The following is a 13,176-nucleotide window of genomic DNA, read 5'->3' on the forward strand; positions in this document are numbered from 1 at the left end:
AAGCGATATGTCATAATTACGTGAAGATTTGGAAACACATATACTAGAAAAGGATAGACTACCATTTTGAACATGTAAATCTTCGACAAAAACACATTTTCTGTGCCATAGCAAAGCCCGTAGGCCCTCCAGCACACGGGACCAGTCCGTGTCCGAGACGGTACAAAATCTCCGACGGTGAACAGAATGCACGGCCCCGTGAAAGTTTCGGTGACCAAGGCGATGTCTATCCCGTCGAAGTTCCCAATATTTTCACATTACCTAAGGTCAGAGGTGGCATATAGAGACTATCATAGGGATTTTGTCCAGCCTGGGAATTTTTTTGGCCAACATTGGTATAAATAATAATAAGTAACGTGGCCAACCGCAAAGGAAAGGAATACAAGTCCTTCGGCATCTGCGACAGCGACCGTTACCCCGGCCTAACCGTCGTTACCGTTGCAAGTGATCCTTGAAACTCACATGCACGTCAACAGGCCTAAGGTCTGCAGAAACCATCCCTTACCTGTCATGTCGTCGTGACTAAAAGTGTTCCTTTGAATTCAGAAAGTGTGTACCAGGGTACAAATTTGCAGTGTAGTATGAATATAGTACAACAAGCGAAGTTTGAATTTGTCGTCGGTAAAATCTCAGATACATATCGAAGATTCCTGCCCGTATACTCCACATTACGCTGTTTTATTCTGCCGCTGACACGAAGGGACATGTCTGTCATGGAAAAGTTTTTACGACGGCCTACGGACTGCCGTTTCTGTAAATTTAGCTCAAAATGTGCTTCAACATTTCAAAAGCTCCCTGCAACCGTTACAATATGCAAATTGCTTCCTGTTTACAAGTCAAAGGTCGTGACCCCTGACCTAAGTTGACACTCCCTGACTTCACGTGTGCGTGTTGGACACGAACACGAAACAAAACATAAACACATGCCTGTATTAGAGGTCGCTGTCATCGTACCGAAGAGAAGTATAAAGATAAAGATAAGGACTCACCTCAACTTTCCGCTTTCAAGTCAGCATTCTAGCAACACCGAGTGTTCCTCTAGTAGTATTTCAGGTGAATATATATGTGACACATTGAAATATAACTTACCGATTGCCCAAGCTAAGTGAGCATTATTTATGCACAAGGGATAAAGATGTACATAGGAAACTAAGTCAGACAAAAGAAGAAGTGTTATGTTTCATAGTATAGTATGACACGATACAGTTCTCCATGATAAATTGGTGGCCCTGAAAAGGGCCGGTGGTATAGTAGTTTCTCCTCAAAGCCAGCGGTGTCCCATGTACGGTACGCCGGGTGGGTTAGGATACTTGCGCCGGACCAGCCTCAACACGCACTTCGGCATGACCTCCCGAACCGAACCGGCCATCACAAGTCGCCTGCGTGCTGGGGCTAGTGCCGCGTCCTGAGCCATCCTGGCCTGCTTCCTCGCGAGGTACCGAGGGTCGTGCCAGGGAGAAGGCATGAGGTTGGACATCACACCCCAGAAGTTCTTGTACATCTTTCTCCTGATGGCGGCATTCTCGGCACAGGCAGCTTGCCCTCGCAGCCACATAGGTTCAGGAGAGGTGATGCACGGACGACAGAAACAGTAATGGCACTCAGCCTCTCCTTCTTCCTGTGGGATGAGGGCAGCTGCCTGTGGGGGCTGATCTTCTTGGTCCGCCACGGCTACTGGGGGCTGATCTTCTATGCCCGCCACGGCTAGTGGGGGCTGATGTTCTCCCTCGTCGGCCGGCTCCGCCTGCCCGCCATCGACCGGTGCCTCTTGGTCTGCCTCTTGGTGGTCCGAGTGCGGGCGCCCACTGTACACAACAGTGACTTCATCCTCTATCTGAGAGTGCAGAATGAAGCCTAGTATGTCTGACTCCCTGTCTGGTGTAAGACACAACAAGAGGTGTCTTCTCTCCGCCATCGTTGAGAACACTACAGGACAGAGGAATTTTGGCGCGAACAGGAAGTCAACAAGGAGTCTTCCGCTATTTTGACCTTTCAAGAGAAGGTGTAATAAATGACACCAGAAACCTGGCATGGACAATGGTTTCCAATCGTCGAGGTCACACAAACCAATGTCAAAATGTGTATTTCAAGGAAATAAAGAAGCTACATTTTGTAATCATGATTTTTTTCTATTTATTCCATTAAATTTCAAATGACAGTAATCATACTTTCCATTTTACTTAGAAAAAGTTACTTCCCATAATTCTTGGAGCTTAGCTGGATACAAGAAAACGCGCCAATTTTAGTTTTTGTCATCAGTCATACTGTTAGGTGGCTTCTCCTCGCGCCGGCATCAATTTTGACCATGGCGGAGGGTGGCCAGGCGCCAAGGCCACCTCTAGTGCCCATCAGCGGGAACTGTCCGCCTCCAACTCCAAGTACAAGAAAAAGGAAGCTTCTGACGGGAGGAACGTCAACCACACTCCGAAACCCTCGGAAAACCATAGAATGCCTATTTCCGGGGACGCCGGACGAAGCCAGGGCTGAGAGGGCCGAGATGGAAGCGAAGATCAGCCAGGTAAAGGTGCTCCTTGGTGGTGCGAATGACATCACAACGAAGGACATGATTATGGCCCTGTTGGACAGTTACTTGGCTGTAAACGATCATTCCACTGCGTCGGCCCCACTACCTCTGCCCAAGTATCAGTCGATTTCAGACCAAAACAGAGACCGGGAGGGGCAGAAACTTTTCATTGCAGCGGAGGACTCCATCCGATACCTGATACTCAACTTGCACGAGCACGCCCAGCAGTGCCGCGAACAGCAGAAAGTGCGGTCCCTCCTCCTTCGAGGCCACACGGGAATCTTCACGATGCGGTGCCGTAGAGGACACGGGTTTATGTGGACTTCGTCTCCTCACATCGGGAAACCGTTCCTTGTGAACTTGAGGTATGAGTTTCCGTTGTCAGTGTTGATCTTAGAAGGGAACAATAATCCTAGCTGCAAAAAAGTACAAGGCGGGGTTTCTATGCTTAAATGTCAGGTAGAAGAAATAAAAGCTACTATGAAAGTATTCATTTATTGTGCCGAGCGCCGAATACTTGCGCACCATATATAGTCATCAAATGTGATTAAATAATACTACATAGTACATTATCTGTTTGCTAATACAATGCGGTTCATGAAAGAATTTTGAACGTGAAAACACGAAGAAATAAATACGTTTTGTGTCAATCCGTTTTCACGGAAAATCTACGACCTATGCATTCGTAATGTCTAAGCAGATGCAGCGAGCACTCTTCATTTTTGAGCCTTTGCGTCGTTAGTACGGCCCTTGTGGCGTGTGGGCGCATTTTCCAGTCATGCCCGTCTGTAACCATCAGAATGACATCAGAATACAAAGAAAACAAGCTTTATAAATACATATTTGCGAATATCACAAGAAATAAGATACCTGGTACTAGTGAGTCGTTTGACTGGTTCCTACATTTTCAGAATGGCCCATGGGTATATGTCTAGCGGCATGTTACCCAATCAGTACAAACGGCTGTGTGCCAATGCAGGGATTGGACAGATCAGTGACGCCAATCAAAGGAAGTGTAAGTCAATTATTTCTTTTCATGATCTGTCACCAACTGTCTTATTACTATACTATTTTTGCACTTGATGGAAAATCTGTTATGGACACCTGTGAAGAAGATAACCCACCTAGGAAAGCCATAATTTCAACCTTTCTCTGTGCAAAGTTCTGATGGATTTGTCAAAATCTTACGTTTTCAATCGAGGAATAAATGGTGACAATAGAATGACATGTTACAGATTATACATAAGGATACTTCAAAACGTTCCTTGTATCAGAATGTACAGTATTGTGCATGGCTAGGACAAGAAATAACACAGATAGATAGGGCTGTGAAATTGCCTAAATACCTGCACCGTACCTATAAAATTGTTTGGGTACAGCTCCACACCTGGTGTACCTATACAAACTAAACACCTAGTGGATACCACTTTTTTTAGAGTAAAGATAAGTACATACAGAACAGACGGTTGGCTACAATTATAACTTACACAGATAATTGATCAAATTTTCTTCTGGACATGTAAAGGACATGTACCTAAACCCATGTACCTGTACCTGTATGTAAAATTTATTTAGGTACAAAGCTCCGCATATGCGTGCTTACATCTACATCACAATGCATCAGATGATATAAGTACCCATCTGATAAGAAGACTATGGAAAAACTGAGAACCACCCTTTTTTTATCCTCTTCAGCAATGATGCTGTATGCAGACATAGCGTCAGACCAAGCAAAGGCATCCATGATGGACGCTATCACTGAGGTAAGTTATTCATCCTTTGTTTTGTGAAAGGGGGTTCACTTACTTGTTGACTGGGATACATTATTGTGTGCCATACAAATCATATACCTGCTAGCTATAGGTATATGGCAGAGTAGGAAAATCATATAGACATATAAACTGTAGACATGTCATCTTGAGGGATGACAACAGGTATTGATGATCTGTTTGGAATGTTGCCAGAACACCACATGTTTATTACACAGAATGTAAGTTAACACAAGAGGAGCTTACATTTATAAACATTTTGAGACAATGACATCTGTTCAATGAATTCATAAGAGTCATGATCATGTCATATTCACAGGAAATCGGGGAACAACCAGCCAAGCGACTGTCGATTGTGACAGACGCCAGGCATGCACAGAGGAAAAACTCATACCGGTCTGACATCATGGCGCTTGGACAAAAGTAGGTCAACTTTTCCAGGGGTGTTTTAATAACATTAGCCGTCCATGTAGTTAAGCAGTGCAAGAATCTCGAGACACAGAACACTGCAGTGAAGATTTAAAAGCAAAGTTATTATAAGACATTAAAATTTGCTTTCATGTGTGCTTATCTTCATCTTGGACTTCTTTTCAATATCTTTCAGCAACCACAAGGTCGTCGCCTATGCACCCATCACTAAGCAGGACCTTCGATCTAGCAATCAGCACGAGGTGCTAGGCACAGAGCGCCTGTACAAGTATTTTGATGAACTCGGTTTGTATTGCTCAATTATTCTGTCATTTCCAATCAACAATTTTAGTCATTTATAATTTGTGAACAAATTGTGCCACACTACACCAACCAATATTCAGTACAACCACAATTACATTCACCATATTATTACCATATTATAGATACATGTCTAATCCATCCCATGCATTACTTAAACTTGGCTAAGACATTTCAACATATTGGCTGTCCTCTTGTGTTGTAACAGGGCTCCAGATCGTGGACCACGCCCACGATCGCCAAGCTTCAGTCAACAAGATCGTGAAGGACCGGCCACCCCTTGCAGATGGCACCAGGACCACAAACAGCAATGATACCTGGCATGGTGAGACAATGCAATGTATTATTGTCTTGGTAATGGAAGTCAGGCTTTTTTGATCCTCAACTTTTCATATCATCCTTTGTCTTTGCAAAGTGTGGCAAGTTGACTTCTTCTAATCAATCAAAATTGGAAAACTTACAATAACCAGCTTAAAATTGTTAATTTCTGTCCCTCCTAAAGTTCTACTGGAAATCTGAAACACATCTCAATCTTGTTTTGGTCCCACTTTTACAACTATCAAGCTAGTTTCACAAGTTCTACAACCAAGAATACTTCATTGATGTTACTTTTAGGAATAAAATAAAGACATATAATGTATCACCAATTTTGGTACAAGATACATATAGGATATTTAGGATGATGATGTATAGCCTGGGTATGATTCAGATGAGTTCGCTCTTGTTTATTATACCCTATATACAGTCTTTGACTTTGTCTTACAATGTGTCACATTGGACATCTAAAATTGTCTTCATTCATAGTTAGAGTATAAAAGACCAGTTTCTTCCAGATCACTTCAGTGTCACTGACGAAAGATGCTGGGTGGCTGTCTTACCATATCCAGTTGTTTGAGTAACTGCGTAGTGTCAGAATGCCTGTTATAATGAGTGGTCTAGAACACATTCCTTGTTTCGCTGATTAAATGATGTCACCACCAAAAGATCTGGTCAAACAGTTCCCAGACGGGTAGCAGAAGTGGACATAGGAGCAAACTACAACCCATATGGTACCAAGGCTATCAATGACAGATGATTCTTACTCAATATATTACAGCTACCAAGAACATTCCCTCCAAATTCAAGGAACTAACAAAAGGGGCGAGATGGAATGTCGGAATAACATGGCACCCGGAGCTGGTGGACAAAGGTATTTATATGAACTTTTTGCTGGAAAAGCACGAGCACATTTGTATGTAGAATAGATTGATATATGGCTTTAATACACAATGTATGTGACCTGACCTGAGGTTTAAAATAAGAAAATACATTTTAACATAACAATGAACAATGGGAAATGAACAATAGATTAAGGACTGATGATAGACGTAATAATGGAACTGAAGTAAAACACAATTTATTTCCACCTGCAGCAGCAGCAGTGAAGACTCACTTCTATTGGTCGATGTCCAGGTGTGGTGGGAGTGAACAAGTCCTGAGAGACTCCCTGATGAACATTGTTGCCCACTACAGGGTGAGTCCAGCTTTAATGTCTGTGCAAAAGAAATAATAATATGATTAAAAATGCATGGTAAAGAGCAAGAATGCTAGCTTTTTCTACCTTGCTGGAGAAGACCAATGATTGAATATAAGCAAAGATAAGGGCAAAGTATTCTGTAGTCCTATTTATATTCATTTATTTGTCTATTATGCTTTTCCATCACAGGGAGGCTGAGTGAAACAGGTGTCCTTTGTCAAGGTCACCCTTTCAAGTTCACCATACCTACAAACTCATAACAGAGTATTAGAATTAGTCAATAGTAATTTGCAATACACATTAACCACACTTCAGTCAAGTACATTTCTTTAAAACTCATGCAACAGTTCTTATCAACATAAATTGTACCAGGAATACCAATCTCTATCCAAGATTGAAGGAATAGGTTCTAGAATGTTCCTTTGAACAGGATTTAATCATGCATCATGAATAACATACTGACATGTTAATTGCAAACAGAACCAGCATGACAACTGCAGCCCTGAGTCAAGGTGCAGGACAGATGACAGATACCGTCCTACAAAGCTGATCATCCGGAATGAGGGGGCCATAGAACTGCTTACTAAGTTCATACAGAAGCATACTGTGTACAAGTGGCCGTGTGACTATGTGTTGGTAAGATTACCAGTATTTCCATTTGGGAGCGACCAAGATAATTATAACTGCATCAAACATAGCTATCTTGATAATCCCTCATCGCAAACTAACGAATAAGAACTTTGTTCAGTCACAGTTTTTCTTCAGTCACTTTTGTGATTTACTACATATGTTCATGTTCATCCTACAAAGAAGCCCACATTTTTTCAATGACTGCTGACATGCAAACAGGAGGAGAATACGTTTTTGTTACAAAGTAAAAATCTAGAGTGGATCCATTTCTACAGCCCTTGGGCCATACATTTGTCCAAGCACATCAGCAGAGGGCTAGTCTGCGAGTAGTGATGTGTGCTGAGCGGCATATAGAGCTGCAGTATTTATTCATTTATCTATATAAATGTACATGTACCTTGTTTATGTTGATACAAAAAATTGATGAAACAGCATTTTACCACCTGCCACATACAGAATCACAAACCCCTGGGAGGCATGGGCATGGCCATGGACAAATTGCCCGTTCATTTCCCCCTTCCCCTTCAAAGGGATGCCATCGAGGCATCAATATCTATATGTGATATATGAATTGGAGGTGAAAGTAGCGCATACAGTTTGCATTCCATTTTGGAGCCAGTCCCAGGTTTTAGAAAAATGATCACATCGACTTCGCTTTATAAAATACCAAGAATAGACTGTGTGCACCGTTTTATGACTAGTACACCTATACCATGTTTCCAACTATCATTTCAGTGCAAAGACACCTTGTATGTGGAGTCGTTCAATAATGCGTGCCTCCAATATTTGGATAAGAGAATATTCTTCGGCACACTGAACTACGGACTAAGGATGAACTTGGCCATCCTTGACTGGGTATGGTTCTTTTGGTTACATCTTATCAAGTTTGTAGCTTGTAGTTGTAAACCCACAATGGAATAAACACAAAGAATGGAAGATTAAACACTACATTGTGCAAAATGAGAAATGAAGGACATTTGATGTAATTTAATAATTTAACATATGCCAATAGAAAGGTAACCTTGTATGGACAGTGTTGAAGACTGTATGGTAGAATAAAGTTAAACAACTGCATGACTGATATCAGCCTGCTTGCTGCCCATGTGTCCACATTGTATTGCTTGTGTTGCAATTTGAATACAATTTCAAAGTCAACTGCATGACTGTTGCACGTTTCAGAATGAACATGTTGACCGGCCGGCGACATCAAGATACCAGCGGTTCAGAGTTGCCAATCCACGCCAGAACAATGGAGGCAAGCGCGTCTTGGTGGCCAAGACGTACCGCTTCCTGCGGGAGCTCATACATACCTTCCTGGGGAGGGTGAGGACAGCAGGTGATCTACCTGCCCTCCCGCCTGGGCGCCAGCCCAACCAGCGAGCAGCTGATGGTGACAGGCTGCTGGAGGATGACTATTCCTCAGCTGAAGAAGATGAGTAGGAATTGTAAGTTGTAATCTTTGGCTGTTTCTTCTAGTGTATGATAACTTTAGTAATGACTTGATGATGGACAGAATAGGTGTTTTACCAAGAAATTAAAGTTGTTGTTTTACCAAAAAAATGGCGATATAGCCATGAACAATGAGCTACACCTATATTTGAACAGTCTTTGACAAAATATGTCCTTATCTAACCAACATTACTTCAGAGTCTGTAATGTTCTGCATCTTGTCCTTTTTCAGTTACGAAAAGCTGAGTTACCATACTGGTCCTTCATAAAGCCTCAGAATAACCAGTTTTACAACAAATTTTCAAAAGCTCAGCACCGCAGACATATATTTCATTTATTTCAGATTCAGAAGATCTGCGGACCGGTGTTTCTGCCAGTTTGGCTGCTGACCTGTCAACGTCAAAACCTAGCTAGTACTACATGTAGTTGTTAGATGTACCATGTATGATGTAGGATAAGTGAAGAAGTATGTACTGATCTAGACGTATGGTCAATGATATGTAGTCTACATCATGTTGTACATGTCAAGTTATGTTATTGTAAGGATGATAGATTTAACTCCTGCAATATTGCTCTCTATGAATCTTGACAATGTCAAAACCTAGTACTACTTGTTAGATGTTACCATTTATGACGTCAGCTCATGATCCTGGATTATTAAATAAAGAAGTATGTACAGACCTAGATGTATGGTCAATGATATTTCAGGGATGTAACTAGCAGATTTAACTCCTGCAATATTGCTTTCTACAAATCTTGACAATGTCAAAACCTAGTACTATGTGTTAGATGTTACCATGTATGATGTAGGATAAGTGAAGAAGTATGTACAGACCTAGATGTATGGTCAATGATATTTCAGGGATGATACTACATGTAGTAGATTGACCTGTAATAGTGCTTTCTACAAATCTTGACAATGTCAAAACCTATTAGTACTAGTACTACGTGTTAGATGTTACCATGTATGATGAAGGATTAGTGAAGAGGTATGTACAGACCTAGATAGTAGATTTATGGTCAATGATATAAATATGTAGTCTACATCATGTTGCACATGTCAAATTACTTTATTTAACTCCTGTAGAGAACACTGAGCAAATTTTTTTCATGAAAATCGAAAAAAATAGAGCGGCATAAAATCATTAGTGTTACAATTTTATGACAAAACAAACTTCATACAATATTACAAGATTCAGAACAGAAATATTTTTTCAAAGCCTAAGAAATGTTATATTTTACCTCATGTGCTCGAGTAGAAAGTGATGAAATTAATTCTCGGCTAAGTCTAAAATGGACGAACAAAATCAAGAAAAATTTTATAGGAGAACTAAACCGTTGATTTGTGTGAAAGCGGAAACACCGCATGAAAAAATAAGCGCCCCCCACCCCCACCGCCTCGGAACTTGAACCGTAACGTTACACACAATTTTTCAATATTTAGCGACACCACAAACAAAGACGAAAATGCAGCAAGATTTCAAGCGACAAATGCCGGGAGTAATTTTACGCCTGTCTTTCAAATTTACCCGAGTCCGAACTTCGAAGTGATGATAGAAACGTGAATATTTTCTATCGAAATAATTGTGCTGGGAAGAGCGATACCTATTCAGTCAAACTCAATTCAAACGTAATTTCCATACTTCGCTGTGGACTGACGGTGTCAAGAAATCTCGTCGTTTGGCGACACAGATCAAGTAGCCTTTCTCATTGCACAGATAAACAGTATCAGATGAAAATAAATAAAGGTAAACACACTAGAACCAAGGACGTTTTACACGTACACAGCCTCCATGCTCCGTGACAGTTATGAAAAAGTGTACAAGCGCACAAAATACGAACGCAACATAGACTGACATAGCACAATTTCACTTACCTGAGTGTCTAAGGCGGTTGTCGTAATCGTGGTCCAAACGGAACGGGACACAGCAACGTTTTCACAGGCGTCGGGGCCATAACCAAAAGTTTACGAAAACAACAACGTTTCTTGGCCCGTTGTTATGTTTCCTTCGGCAATTCTCCGAAAAAAATATCCTCTTGTTGTGCCCAGGAAAGAAATCATTTCAAGGAGTGCGTCTATGTATTTCTAATCTCTTCTGTAACAACGTATCTGCGGACATTTACGGATTCACTCTCTCTCTGAAGAAACACGTCATTTTCCAACATGGCGGCGTAAACATGTGGAATGATGATGTAATGTGTATTCCTCTCACGTACGCGGTCACGTGATTCCCTGTTCTGGCCCGGGCGGCGCGCGCCGCTTCCCGCGGAGCGGTAGTCAATTTAGCCTCCCTAAACTAATTTAGCTAGTGGCTAAATTACTTTATGGTTCTGAACCCTGGGTCCATTTTTCGCGTCTTTAAGACAATAAAATCTATTTCAATTCATGTCCAATTTAAACTGCAAATGGAAAATAAAATTATTTGCACCCCCGCCCATTCAAGTTCAGACGACAATAACACCACGGTCCGCCATTGAGTAGCGGTCATGGCGCTGGAGGACCAAAATACTACCTTTCTTCGGAGAAGTCGTGTCTGGGTTCGTAGCTATAGTGAACGAGATTCTCAAGAGCTGTGAAGCACAGGGACCCCGGAATACCTCAGGAAAGCCGGCAGAGATTTAGCGCCTGATACGAACGAACTCGACAAACTGGAGAATGGGCGAGTGGAGAAATACGGAGCGTGCAACAGTTTGTAACATAATGAATCGACTTCGTTCTTATTTTAAGCCTTGGAACAGAAATACATTTCACGTACAAGTTTGATGTTGTTCAAATTCACTGTTTAAATGTATGTGCTGAATAAAAGATGTATGTTTTAGAAAAGAATTTGTCGCTCCTACTCAACGGGAAACTCTACTCTCCTCTAATCTAGTGTTAAAAGGGCCAGTGCGGGTAGATTATCTGATAATAGGGTCAATTAGTCCGCTTTGGTTACATCGGTGGTTTTATTCGATGGTTATAGCAAAGGACCAGGCGTTATGACACCATATACACCTCGGGGCGGGTCATTAACCCTTAATTCAATGTTGTTTTAAGACAGCAATATGGGAGGTGAGGCATGCTATAGGTAAACTGGTCGACGCCTGATTGGTTAAGGCTGGTGATAGCAGCCCTCTGATTGGTTCAATAGACAACCTACTGTTCAACCAAGCTGAGCTTAGATTTTTCACGGATCTAATCAGGCAGTTTTCGACTTCGGAGTCAGATATGTGAACGTGTTGGTTGGTCTCTTTGTAACTGGTAGTGTGTAGTGTAACAGTTAGATCCGCTATCTTTGTATTGTAACTTGGTTACTTGACAGGTTTTATCCTTAGACCCGTAACTGTAAAACTACTGTAACTGTGAAGAACTTTGTATCATATAATGTTCAAGTATAGCATAGATGGAATAAACACGGCTCACAAACAGTAATATTAATCAGTTTGGCTCTGAGTTTCTGATAAAATATTTTAGAACTTAGAACCCAAAACCCCTATCTTTTTACAGACAAACGTTATAGCTTTACTCCTTGAGATGTTGACACAGGCCTATGTTCAGTTTTATTCATTATCGGTAAGAATAGAGACACACAGACACAGGATTACTGATAGCATAACTGGAAATGAAAATTGAGTTAGTATCGTTTACATTTGTTTGCTTACCTTTACCTTTCTGTGAATGCATACACAGACGAATACAAACAAAGACGCAAACTTTGTACTAAATCATTGAAATGTAACTAAAAATACAAGCTATCAAAGTACTGTAGACTAGTAACTACGAACTCTTGAAACATGAGAAATTGTCAAATTATCACTTGTCAAGACACCACCTTAGAGCAGTGCAAGGGCACTGTGCTGGTGTACTCAGGCTAAAGGAAACAGAAATAAGAGATAAATGAATGAATAAATAAGATAAACGAACAGATAAATGGTTGCTACATGAAACGCTTATCACGTGGGTTTCTCGGTAGCCAAAAAGTAGATATAAAACGTAAAAAGTAGTTTCTACGATAAATATCTATGGCGTTATTTCAGGTTGGTAACTGGCAGCAGTTTCACATGTGTTTTCTTCTCATATGCTTGAGGAGGCTGCTCTTCTCTCTTGCCTTGTAATCACACTCTTGACAACTGTATGGTCTCTCGCCGGTGTGACGCCTCATATGTTCAAAAGATGGTTCTTGTCGTCTGTACTGTAGCCACATTCCTCACATTTGTAGGGTTTTACACCATCGTGATGTCTCAAATGTTTCTCGATATCCGACTTTCGGTAGGTCTTGTAGTCACAAATTTCACAACTGTATGGTTCTCGTCAGTGTGTTTTTTCATATGCAGGACTAGATTTTGTTTCAATGACGCCTTGTAGTTGCATCAATTACACTTGAACGGTTTCTCACCAGTGTGTTTTCTCAAGTGTTCGAAAAGCCGACTCTTATTACTTGCCATGTAACCACATTCGCCACACCGGAAAGGTTTTAATCCTTTGTGACGTCGCCTATGATTGGAGAAACTGTGTTTCGATGATGTTTTAAATCCACACACGTCACACACGTAGCGCTTGGGCTCTATTTGTGAGTCAC

General features: G+C 41.3%; 1 protein-coding gene and 1 long non-coding RNA gene across 3 annotated transcripts; one reads left to right on the plus strand and one right to left on the minus strand.

Moving 5' to 3' along the window:
* Positions 1–1,260: 1,260 nt before the first annotated feature.
* On the plus strand, positions 1,261–9,297 carry LOC118406560. The gene is made up of 12 exons (XM_035806657.1): positions 1,261–2,889; positions 3,436–3,539; positions 4,220–4,287; positions 4,613–4,716; positions 4,898–5,007; positions 5,231–5,347; positions 6,119–6,211; positions 6,435–6,535; positions 7,019–7,174; positions 7,904–8,023; positions 8,348–8,613; positions 8,961–9,297. Exons 1-11 carry the CDS (start codon positions 2,306–2,308, stop codon positions 8,606–8,608), a joined length of 1,818 nt encoding a protein of 605 aa, XP_035662550.1. The 5' UTR covers positions 1,261–2,305; the 3' UTR covers positions 8,609–8,613; positions 8,961–9,297.
* Positions 5,170–10,976, minus strand: LOC118406561. Of its 2 annotated transcripts, none has more exons than XR_004830044.1 (4): positions 10,494–10,976; positions 8,479–8,591; positions 6,455–6,554; positions 5,170–5,339 (listed from the first exon to the last, which is right to left on the minus strand). It is a non-coding gene; the product is annotated as an uncharacterized LOC118406561 (long non-coding RNA). The 2 variants fall into 2 exon arrangements; XR_004830045.1 differs by having other exon boundaries at positions 5,174–5,339; positions 6,429–6,554.
* Between the last annotated feature and the right edge of the window lie 2,200 nt (positions 10,977–13,176).

This window comes from Branchiostoma floridae, chromosome 19 (genome assembly GCF_000003815.2).
Source record: "Branchiostoma floridae strain S238N-H82 chromosome 19, Bfl_VNyyK, whole genome shotgun sequence".
Classification (NCBI taxonomy): Eukaryota; Metazoa; Chordata; class Leptocardii; order Amphioxiformes; family Branchiostomatidae; genus Branchiostoma; species Branchiostoma floridae.